Source organism: Gigantopelta aegis, chromosome 7, assembly GCF_016097555.1.
Source record: "Gigantopelta aegis isolate Gae_Host chromosome 7, Gae_host_genome, whole genome shotgun sequence".
Taxonomy (NCBI): domain Eukaryota; kingdom Metazoa; phylum Mollusca; class Gastropoda; order Neomphalida; family Peltospiridae; genus Gigantopelta; species Gigantopelta aegis.
Window position 1 is genome coordinate 47144805 of NC_054705.1, and position 12223 is coordinate 47157027.

At 44.7% G+C, this 12223-nt stretch overlaps 1 protein-coding gene across 2 annotated transcripts; it reads left to right on the forward strand.

Moving 5' to 3' along the window:
* Positions 1-371: 371 nt before the first annotated feature.
* LOC121376820 (IQ domain-containing protein C-like) lies at positions 372-11826 on the forward strand. Of its 2 annotated transcripts, XR_005958534.1 has the most exons (4): positions 372-522; positions 1100-1203; positions 10497-11557; positions 11591-11826. XR_005958534.1 is itself a non-coding variant. In XM_041504592.1 (3 exons), the coding sequence occupies exons 1-3, from the start codon at positions 384-386 to the stop codon at positions 10524-10526; spliced, it is 273 nt and encodes a 90-aa protein (XP_041360526.1). In that variant the 5' UTR covers positions 372-383; the 3' UTR covers positions 10527-11826. The 2 variants fall into 2 exon arrangements, 1 of the variants encoding a protein (XP_041360526.1); XM_041504592.1 differs by having other exon boundaries at positions 10497-11826.
* The last annotated feature ends 397 nt before the right edge of the window (positions 11827-12223 follow it).

Consider the following 12223-nt stretch of genomic DNA (forward strand, 5'->3'; position numbering starts at 1 on the left):
GCCACAGGTTGATGGTGGTGTGTGGTGGTGGTGGTGTGGTGGTGGTGGTGGTGGTGTGTGTGGGGGTGGTGTGTGGTGGTTGGGTTGGGGGTGTGGGTTATGTGTGGTGGTGGTGGTTGTGTGGGGGTGGTGGTGGTGGTGTGGGGAGGAGGGGGGCATTTTGCTTTATAATAGTGTAAAAATGTGTAAATATAAAAGTGTGGCCCCCCCCCCCCCCAACTTTTTGGCACCTTCCTACGCCACTGCTAGCCCTCACAAAAGCTTTGGCTAGTGTTCTTTGTATTATAGTAATACAGTTGATGATTTCCACTAGCCAGGACCGAGGGTTAGTGTACGTATTTGCCGAACCTTGTAGATAATGCTGAAATGTTGTATGTAATAATATGTGTTTTAATGAACTACAAGGAGTACAGTGCAGTGTTTATTGTTACAGGATGCGGTCATGTGCCGAGTCAAGTGAGGATGATGAACCAACCAAACTGAGCATCGAAAAGGGGGAATATACAAGCAGTAATGACACAGGTGATACTTGTTTTGTTTAACTACACCACTAGAGCACACAAGTTTCAGAGATCACTATACAATTTTAAAAACATTAAACAGCAGTTGCAGAAATATCGCTGTATAAAGATTCTTTTTGTCTTGTTCTCTCTCACCCTTCCTCCCTCTCTCTCTCTCTCACCCTTCTTTCCTCCCTCCCTCTCTCTCTCTCTCTCTTCGTTCCTCTTTCCTCCCTCTCTGTCTTGACCAAGTGTCAGCAATCTTAAATGCCAAATAGCCGTAGTTTAATATGTGTTGTCGTTTTAAAATAAATATTCCTTTCCTTTCCATGCATTTAATAGCTTTTACCATATTGTCTCTCTCTCTTACCCTTCCTTCCCTCCCCTCCTTCCCTCCCTCCCTCCCTCCCTCCCTCTCCTCTCTCTCTCTCTCTCTCTCTCTCTCTCTCTCTCTCTCTCTCTCCCTCCCTCTTTCTCTCTCTTACCCTTCCCTCCCTCTCTCGATCCTGACCAAGTTAAAAAACAATGTGTTGAGTTGTCCGTAAACAAATATTCCTTTCCTTTCCATGCATTTAATAGTCTTCGTCTTGTTTTTGCAGAACCCAGCTCGTATCCTAAAGATGAGGCCGAACTTCTCAAGTTGAGGAAGAACATAGCCATGGAGCTGCTGTGGGTGCAACAAGCGATAAACAGCAGAAAAAACGTACGTGTTATACACACCTAACCCTAACCAGGCCTTTCCCTAGGATTTTTTTAAGGCGCTACAATTTTAGCATCAATGTAACACAAATCAAGTCAAAATAAGTGGAGTACAGTGGAACTTCGTTTGTCCAGACGTCCGGATTAACGAATTTCTGGATTACTGAAATGTACGTGATGAGTAACCTCCCTTGATTCACAAACAAAATAAAAATGAAAAACCTTTATTTTTTGTCAGAACTATATACATGTGCCGTACGGCAAACATCGTTTACCTCAATGGTTCACAAAGCACTCCGTGATAGCTTGTTGTCTGATTGAACAGTTTGGTGCAAAGAAGTTTTGCATTCTGAGAATGAGTTCCAAGTTTTTTTCATCACCCATCGTCTCAAAAAACCTTACGAGCGATTCAATGTTTGCCTTGGCTTCCTTTGCTGAAGGGGCTGGCTCATTATCATCATCATCACTTGGATCATCTGCGTCTTTCGAATCCCACACAATATCCAGAATGTCATCATCGGAAAGTGACTGGTCTGTCTCTTCCTGACTGTCTGCGTTAACGTACTGCTCAGCCGTCAAAGCAGACGATTGGTCATTATCATCACCAGACTCATTATATGCGTTTAACAACTCACGTACCTTGGACAATGGCATGTCGTCATCTTCATCATCCTGCGCTCCAGTCTCCGAACTAGGTAGAATATCGACATGCCGGTAACAGTTGCGGATCGTCGCACACGTCACCTCACCCCATGCTTGCTTTACGAATCTTAACGCCTGTCGTAGATTGAGCACTTGCGGTTCGCCATCTTCAACACATTTGAGAAACAGCCTCACTAAATACCGTCGGTAGTGTGCCTTGAATGCTCGAATAATTCCCGCATCCATTGGCTGTATGTGTGCTGTGGTATTCGGTGGTAAAAAATGCACTTTAACATTACTCAATGCCACATTCCCACAAGCATGGCTGGCCGCGTTGTCAACAAGAAGAATAACTTGCAACCACGTGATTTCATTTGCCTGTCGAATGCTCTTAACCAATCACAAAAAAGGTCCGACATCATCCACGCTTTCTTGTTGTTACGATATCGGACGTAAACTTCCGGGTTGAAATCATTACCAAAACAACGTGGTCTCCGAGCTTTCGCGATCACAAACGGCTTTATTTTTATATCACCGGTAAAATTTGCACAAAGTGCCACTGTTATCCTGTCCTTCGATCTTTTAACACCTTTCACAGGCTTTGAAACTAACGTGTAGTTTGGGCCCAGCTTAAAAAACAGTCCGGTTTCGTCCATGTTGAAAACATCTTCTGGTGCATAATCGTTTAATACTTTCTTCAGTTCTTCTCTCCCACTAACCACTGCATTCTTGTCGGCACTTGCTGCTTCTCCTTCGTACACGTGTTTGGCAACGTTGTAGCGAGACTTAAAACGTGACAGCCACCCGCGAGAGTAAGCAAAGTCCATTAAGTTCATCTTTTCTCCCAGACTTTTGGCTTTTTCAATCAACATTTGGTTATTGATTGTTGCATTCCGACTGGACATGTCACTTAGCTACAGGTAGAGAGCCTCTTCTAACTTCTGGTTCTTGGCATTTCACTTAGCCACAGGTAGAGAGCCTCTTCTAACTTCTGGTTCTTGGCATGTCACTTCTGGTTCTTGGCATTTCACTTAGCCACAGGTAGAGAGCCTCTTCTAACTTCTGGTTCTTGGCATTTCACTTAGCTACAGGTAGAGAGCCTCTTCTAACTTCTGGTTCTTGGCATTTCACTTAGCCACAGGTAGAGAGCCTCTTCTAATTTCTGGTTCTTGGCATTTCACTTAGCTACAGGTAGAGAGCCTCTTCTAACTTCTGGTTCTTGGCATTTCACTTAGCTACAGGTAGAGAGCCTCTTCTAACTTCTGGTTCTTGGCATTTCACTTAGCCACAGGTAGAGAGCCTCTTCTAACTTCTGGTTCTTGGCATTTCACTTAGCTACAGGTAGAGAGCCTCTTCTAACTTCTGGTTCTTGGCATTTCACTTAGCCACAGGTAGAGAGCCTCTTCTAACTTCTGGTTCTTGGCATGTCACTTCTGGTTCTTGGCATTTCACTTAGCCACAGGTAGAGAGCCTCTTCTAACTTCTGGTTCTTGGCATTTCACTTAGCCACAGGTAGAGAGCCTCTTCTAACTTCTGGTTCTTGGCATGTCACTTCTGGTTCTTGGCATTTCACTTAGCCACAGGTAGAGAGCCTCTTCTAACTTCTGGTTCTTGGCATTTCACTTAGCTACAGGTAGAGAGCCTCTTCTAACTTCTGGTTCTTGGCATTTCACTTAGCCAAAGGTAGAGAGCCTCATCTAACTTCTGGTTCTTGGCATTTCACTTAGCCACAGGTAGAGAGCCTCTTCTAACTTCTGGTTCTTGGCATTTCACTTAGCTACAGGTAGAGAGCCTCTTCTAACTTCTGGTTCTTGGCATTTCACTTAGCCACAGGTAGAGAGCCTCTTCTAACTTCTGGTTCTTGGCATGTCACTTCTGGTTCTTGGCATTTCACTTAGCCACAGGTAGAGAGCCTCTTCTAACTTCTGGTTCTTGGCATTTCACTTCTGGTTCTTGGCATTTCACTTAGCCACAGGTAGAGAGCCTCTTCTAACTTCTGGTTCTTGGCATGTCACTTCTGGTTCTTGGCATTTCACTTAGCCACAGGTAGAGAGCCTCTTCTAACTTCTGGTTCTTGGCATTTCACTTAGCTACAGGTAGAGAGCCTCTTCTAACTTCTGGTTCTTGGCATTTCACTTAGCCAAAGGTAGAGAGCCTCATCTAACTTCTGGTTCTTGGCATTTCACTTAGCCACAGGTAGAGAGCCTCTTCTAACTTCTGGTTCTTGACATTTCACTTAGAAGAGGCTCTATACCTGTAGCTAACTTCTGGTTCTTGGCATTTCACTTAGCCACAGGTAGAGAGCCTCTTCTAACTTCTGGTTCTTGGCATTTCACTTAGCCACAGGTAGAGAGCCTCTTCTAACTTCTGGTTCTTGGCATGTCACTTAGCCACAGGTAGAGAGTCTCTTCTAACTTCTGGTTCTTGGCATGTCACTTAGCCACAGGTAGAGAGCCTCTTCTAACTTCTGGTTCTTGGCATGTCACTTAGCCACAGGTAGAGAGCCTCTTCTAACTTCTGGTTCTTGGCATGTCACTTAGCTACAGGTAGAGAGCCTCATCTAACTTCTGGTTCTTGGCATGTCGCGATCTAGAAAGTGACGATTCATCTTCAACTATATTAAGCCATTTTGCATTTTTGATTTTCCTATTCCGTGACCAAAACTATTAGCAAAATATTTTGACATGCCATCAAGACTTGCTTTTGGATTTTCTGATTTATACCGGCAGATTTCTCTCTTTTCGTGGGCAGTAATTTCATGACGTTTTCTTTTTTTTGGTTGACTCGACGTTTTCTTTTTTTTGGTTGACTCGACGTTTTCTTTTTTTCGGTAGTACTAAACCAAATAACTTCCGGCTGGGTCAAAGTTCGAGGTGCACCCAACTTTTGATAGAGAAGTGAACACCACAAGTCCTGTGATTGGTTATAAATGTGAGTGTGTTGGTTGTAAAAAATAATAGTTTCATCTGGGTAAAAAAAATGTGCAATTTTATTTCATCTAGTACCAATGTTTCAAGTAGCCTTGTGCTTGAAACATGTATGGGGTACCTGTAAAAAAAACTAGGGTAGTCATAGACGCTACCCGTTATCTCAGAAACGAGCAGCTTGACCCCCATTTTTTTCTGTTTCACTTTAAGTGTAAGGGGTGGTAGTATTTATATCCGTGGCGTTTATGTCAGTTGATACGTTGCAGGTACGAGTTTTAGCCACATATGTTACTATTGTAGTCTATGGGATTTGATTTGGTAGTATACACCCTAGTGACTGACAGCGAATTGTGTCATAATTGGCGTACATTTGTTTATATGTTCGGACCTGTTGACAACTGTTGCTCAAAATTGTATTAACTCACGAATCTGACATTTACTAAAGAATAGGGTATTTAATCTTTCATTTAGCATTTCTATAGATCAAGGAAATTATATTTAAAAAAAAAAAACTCTTAACATTTGTGCTGTATCCGACTAACGCTAAATAAACACAGGTGAATGGTTAAATAAACTGCGATGTGAGACCCTGTGCAGCCATTTTATCTCTGTTGATTCCTTGAGCATTAATTGGCGGATTGCTTTTATGTTCAATCAGCAGCGACCGGTCAAATGAAGCTTTTTATGTTTGGTTCAGAATTATGACCGTCCGGTTCCGGAAACTGAATATCCGGATTAACGAATAACTTTACTGGGTGGTCGTTTCGTTTTGTGATAAAACCGTCCGTAAGGTGAGGTTTCCGGAGTAATGGAGTCCGGACTAACGAGGTTCCACTGTAGTGGGTTGAAAACAATCAAGTGTTTGCCTTCAATCCAGCAAATCATGTTTTTTATTTTATTTTTAAATTAATATTATTATATTATTTATTTTATATTTTTAAATTACTTTTATTTAATTTATATTATTGATTTAATTTCATTATTAAATTATTATTTTATGTTTATTATGTCAGCATTCTGTTAAAACCCGGCAGTGTTCTCTTTGGGTGAAAATTAAAGGTGGGCGGCTGAGCGACTCTGACCCCCCCCCTTTGAAATAGCAATCTTTATGTTGGTTTGAATTTCTTTTTCTTTAAAGTAACACATCAATTCCCCACCTCAACAATTATTTCGTAATTTGCGCCATGTTGTTGATTTCCGCGTCATGTTAAATGATTTCAGCTTGTTAAATACATAGCCTAAGAATGCCAACTTCACGTTATTACAACTATTCCATTTGCGTCAAAAGTTTTTGATTAAAAAGATAATGAATTGAAATTTATGGTCTTTTTAAAATCTAGCTAACTTTTGAGATGTTAATTACCTCACTGTCTACAATTTTTTATATTATTTTATCAGACAAATGTTATGATATAATATTTAAATAAATTTACATGAAAATTTACTTGCTATTGTTTAATGTCCACGGACGACGTCTCTTGACAGTGCAAGTCTCGGTTGACCGTCAAGCATGACCTATATGCACACTGAGAGCAGCCAACAAATGGTTTCCTAACATTCGCGAACTATGCGATTGGTTCCCCAACATGGACATTGGGTTTAATGTGAAGCGCAGGCCATGTTGGAGTAGGGCCAGCCTGTGATGGACCGAGTTGTCGCAGGCCATGTTGGAGTAGGGCCAGCCTGTGATGGACCGAGTTGTCGCAGGCCATGTTGGAGTTGGCCCCCGTGTGTGCTGTAACCTCACCGTGGTGCAGGGGTGTAACATTCTCTTTGAGAATGGCCAATACAGCACAAAATTGAAGTAAAATTCAGTATCCGTAAAATTCTGTGATATTTGTGTTTTTGTACAGTTCTTTACACTGTTTTTGTTTAGGTCTTGAATTTTTATATTGATGTTGATCATCACTTTATTTGTTTGCATTACCATAGTTTGACACCCAATGGCCAATGTGTTTTTCGTGCTGGGGTGTCGTTAAACATTCATTCATTCAGGCCATGTTGGAGTAGGGCCAGCCCGTGATGGACTGAGTTGTCGCAGGCCATGTTGGAGTAGGGCTTGCCTGTTGTGGATTGAGTTGTTGCAGGCCATGTTGGAGTAGGGCCAGCCTGTGATGGACTGAGTTGTCCCAGTCCATGTTGGAGTAGGGCTTGCCTGTGGTGGACCGAGTTGTCCCAGTCCATGTTGGAGTAGGGCCAGTCTGTGATGGACTGAGTTGTCCCAGTCCATGTTGGAGTAGGGCTTGCCTGTGGTGGACCGAGTTGTCGCAGGCCATGTTGGAGTAGGGCCAGCCTGTGGTGGACCGAGTTGTTGCAGGCCATGTTGGAGTAGGGCTTGTCTGTGATGGACCGAGTTGTTGCAGGCCATGTTGGAGTAGGGCTTGCCTGTGGAGTAGGGCTTGCCTGTGGTGGACCGAGTTGTTGCAGGCCATGTTGGAGTAGGGCTTGTCTGTGGTGGACCGAGTTGTTGCAGGCCATGTTGGAGTAGGGCTTGTCTGTGGTGGACCGAGTTGTTGTAGGCCATGTTGGAGTAGGGCTTGTCTGTGGTGGACCGAGTTGTTGCAGGCCATGTTGGAGTAGGGCTTGTCTGTGATGGACCGAGTTGTTGCAGGCCATGTTGGAGTAGGGCTTGCCTGTGGAGTAGGGCTTGCCTGTGGTGGACCGAGTTGTTGCAGGCCATGTTGGAGTAGGGCTTGTCTGTGGTGGACCGAGTTGTTGCAGGCCATGTTGGAGTAGGGCTTGTCTGTGGTGGACCGAGTTGTTGTAGGCCATGTTGGAGTAGGGCTTGTCTGTGGTGGACCGAGTTGTTGCAGGCCATGTTGGAGTAGGGCTTGCCTGTGGTGGACCGAGTTGTTGCAGGCCATGTTGGAGTAGGGCTTGCCTGTGGTGGACCGAGTTGTTGCAGGCCATGTTGGAGTAGGGCCAGCCTGTGGTGGACCGAGTTGTTGCAGGCCATGTTGGAGTAGGGCTTGCCTGTGGTGGACCGAGTTGTTGCAGGCCATGTTGGAGTAGGGCTTGTCTGTGATGGACCGAGTTGTCGCAGGCCATGTTGGAGTAGGGCCAGCCGGTGGGGGACCGAGTTGTCGCAGGCCATGTTGGAGTAGGGCTTGTCTGTGATGGACCGAGTTGTCGCAGGCCATGTTGGAGTAGGGCTTGTCTGTGATGGACCGAGTTGTCGCAGGCCATGTTGGAGTAGAGCCAGCCTGTGGTGGACCGAGTTGTCGCAGGCCATGTTGGAGTAGGGCTTGTCTGTGATGGACCGAGTTGTCGCAGGCCATGTTGGAGTAGAGCCAGCCCGTGGTGGACCGAGTTGTCGCAGGCCATGTTGGAGTAGGGCCAGCCGGTGGTGGACCGAGTTGTCGCAGGCCATGTTGGAGTAGGGCCAGCCTGTGGTGGACCGAGTTGTCGCAGGCCATGTTGGAGTAGGGCCAGCCTGAGTAGAGCCAGCCTGTGGTGGACTGAGTTGTCGCAGGCCATGTTGGAGTAGGGCCAGCCTGTGGTGGACTGAGTTGTCGCAGGCCATGTTGGAGTAGGGCCAGCCTGTGGTGGACTGAGTTGTCGCAGGCCATGTTGGAGTAGGGCTTGTCTGTGGTGGACCGAGTTGTCGCAGGCCATGTTGGAGTAGGGCTTGCCTGTGGTGGACCGAGTTGTCGCAGGCCATGTTGGAGTAGGGCTTGCCTGTGGTGGACCGAGTTGTCGCAGGCCATGTTGGAGTAGGGCTTGCCTGTGGTGGACCGAGTTGTCGCAGGCCATGTTGGAGTAGGGCCAGCCTGTGGTGGACCGAGTTGTTGCAGGCCATGTTGGAGTAGGGCTTGCCTGTGGTGGACAGAGTTGTTGCAGACCATGTTGGAGTAGGGCTTGTCTGTGATGGACCGAGTTGTCGCAGGCCATGTTGGAGTAGGGCCAGCCGGTGGTGGACCGAGTTGTCGCAGGCCATGTTGGAGTAGGGCCAGCCTGTGGTGGACCGAGTTGTCGCAGGCCATGTTGGAGTAGGGCTCGTCTGTGATGGACCGAATTGTCGCAGGCCATGTTGGAGTAGAGCCAGCCCGTGGTGGACCGAGTTGTCGCAGGCCATGTTGGAGTAGGGCCAGCCGGTGGTGGACCGAGTTGTCGCAGGCCATGTTGGAGTAGGGCCAGCCTGTGGTGGACCGAGTTGTCGCAGGCCATGTTGGAGTAGGGCCAGCCTGAGTAGAGCCAGCCTGTGGTGGACTGAGTTGTCGCAGGCCATGTTGGAGTAGGGCCAGCCTGTGGTGGACTGAGTTGTCGCAGGCCATGTTGGAGTAGGGCCAGCCTGAGTAGAGCCAGCCTGTGGTGGACCGAGTTGTCGCAGGCCATGTTGGAGTTGGGCCAGCCTGTGGTGGACCGAGTTGTCGCAGGCCATGTTGGAGTAGGGCCAGCCTGTGGTGGACCGAGTTGTCGCAGGCCATGTTGGAGTAGAGCCAGCCTGTGATGGACCGAGTTGTCGCAGGCCATGTTGGAGTAGGGCCAGCCTGAGTAGAGCCAGCCTGTGGTGGACTGAGTTGTCGCAGGCCATGTTGGAGTAGGGCCAGCCTGTGGTGGACTGAGTTGTCGCAGGCCATGTTGGAGTAGGGCCAGCCTGAGTAGAGCCAGCCTGTGGTGGACCGAGTTGTCGCAGGCCATGTTGGAGTTGGGCCAGCCTGTGGTGGACCGAGTTGTCGCAGGCCATGTTGGAGTAGGGCCAGCCTGTGGTGGACCGAGTTGTCGCAGGCCATGTTGGAGTAGAGCCAGCCTGTGATGGACCGAGTTGTCGCAGGCCATGTTGGAGTAGGGCCAGCCTGTGGTGGACCGAGTTGTCGCAGGCCATGTTGGAGTAGAGCCAGCCTGTGATGGACTGAAACTTCACCAGAGCATCGATTTAGCCAAAATAATGTTTTCATTCATGATCCTTGGTGCTCCCGTTCATAAAGTTGTTTTCACTTTAATAGATGGTGGCCATCTTGGATTTCAGGGTCAAAATGATGTCATAGCTTCAAACTGAAATCAGAAGTGGAATGCTAGTGGTCGACTTACCTGAAAAAGTGTCTCGATACATAATTCTAAGTAAAAAGTAAATTTTTCAAGATGGTGCCAGCAGCCATCTTGGATTTGGCCCTCTGGCAAAAAATGATGGGATTTTTGGGAGGGACATGGAAGGCTAATTTTTTCATAAAAGGTCCATAGACGTCCGAGAATGGTCACGGAATTGGGGTTCTGGACCCAACTAATATGGTGAAAGTTTCTGCTCACCCACAGCTACATTGTAGCCCTGTAATATTATCATTTTCTTTTGAAAAGCACTTAATATATTACACATTTAAGACACATAATTTTATTAACAATTAAATTAATGTTTGTTTTGTTTGATTAACGACACCACTGGAGAACATTAGATTAATTAATTGGATGTCAAACATTTGGTCATTCTGACACGGTCATCAGAGGAAACCTGCTACATTTTTCCTAATGCAGAAAGGGATCTTTTATATGCACTTTCCCACAGACAGGAAAGCACATACCACAGCCTTTGACCAGTTGTGGTGGTGCCCTGGTTGGAATGAGAAAATCCCAATCAGTTGAATGGATAAATTAATGTTAACCAGATTAATATGGCAACATGTGGTTTCTTTCACGAATAGGCTGTATGCACTGTATGCACCTATGTGCACATGTAAAGCTGATGTATGTTTAAGTAACCTTGATATTAACACGTTGTTGTTTTCACTTTCAGTACCTAACTCTGAAGGCAGGGATGGACTGAAGTCTTACCAAAGCCATTTCATCGTTTGTTGTATGGAACCCATGCTACAAAAAACATGAAAAGTCAAGAATTCCACGGAAATAAATGTTTTGCTTCCCATAAACTATTTCAGTGTTTCCGACAGTTGCATCTGTTAAACTACTTCAGTGTTTCCGACAGTTGCATCTGTTAAACTACTTCAGTGTTTCCGACAGTTGTATCTGTTAAACTTTTAAAAAATTCAAACTGTAAAGTGAAGTTCCATTGACCTAGGACTTAAGTGAACTGGAGCTAAACACAAAACATTATGTTTAGCTAAATGTGAAAGTTGCTGCCTTCATTGACCTAGGACTTGAGTGAAATGGAGCTGACCACAAAACATTACAGTTTAGCTAAATATGAAAGTTGCTGCCTTCATTGGAAAAGGTGAGACTAAAAGGTGTTACCAAGTACGTAGATGCTGAACTGGTTTGTCACTTGTACAACATTATCTTGATCAACCAAGGTCAAATATTACAAAATACATTAACAGTTTAGATCATATACTGTAACATGAAACCTCTTCACTGGTTTATTTCAAACAGATTCTAGTAACCTGTTGATTTTATGAAGTGTATGAATGAACATTTATCAGCAAGAATGCCAAATGTTTTGTTTAATGACACCACTTAGAGCACATTAGTTTATTAATCATCTATTGGATGTCAAACCAGTGTGTTCTCGTTTATTTCCTCCCTTTTTTTTTTTGTCAAAGGAGATTGTCTGCATTTTTATTGGCTTATTTTCTCACAGTTGAGTGTGTAATTGTATTTGAGCGACTTTTATACAAATTTTCAAATTGAGCTTCTCCTGCAATAAAACACTGGTTTATAATGGTGTATCGTCTATTTTCCCATTCAGGTCTATATTATAAGTGTATAGCTCTCCATCTATTGTCTAACAAGATAGGTCTCCACCAGTCCTTAGGTTTAAAAAAAAAAAGGGGGTAGGCAGGGCTGAATCATTGTAACAGCCTTCAAGATTAATAATATAATGTACTGTGTATCATATAGGTGTTAATGAAGTACATATACATATACATGTAGGTGTTAATGAAGTACATATAGGTGAGGTTGGAATGGCTATGAGAGGTAAAGGAGGAGGCCATTCATTAAAATAAAGCAGCTGTTAAATAGTATGTTATGTTATAATTTAATACATCTTGTTAAAATCTTATAGATTGTGGACATTTGTCTTCAGGAAAAACTTTGAAATGATGACTCTAGCTGCTGTCGGAATGCATCTCAGGTCACTTGTTGTTTTAATAAAGCCTATGTCTTTATCTCCTTTATTTTCACTTCAAGTCTGTGGACACACTGTAAACATTTGATGAGTTTTGACACGTAGTCTTACAGGAAACCCACGTTTTCCCATTAGCATAAAGAGATCTTTTACATGCACTTCCCCATAGACAGGACAGCACATGCCATAGCCTTTCACATACCAGTTGTAGGGAACTGATAAAACTCCAGTCGGAGAATAGGTCCACCTAGGGGATTTGATCGGACTATATAAACATCTCGCTGAAGTGAACTTTCAATCATGGCCAGTGAATTTTGAAACTCGCTGGCCTGATTGCTAGTGAATTAAAAAACAAAAATTTAATTATAAAAAAGAAGGGAGAAATGTTTTATTAAGGGTTATATGGTGTTGGACATTTGGATAGAGACCACAGATGA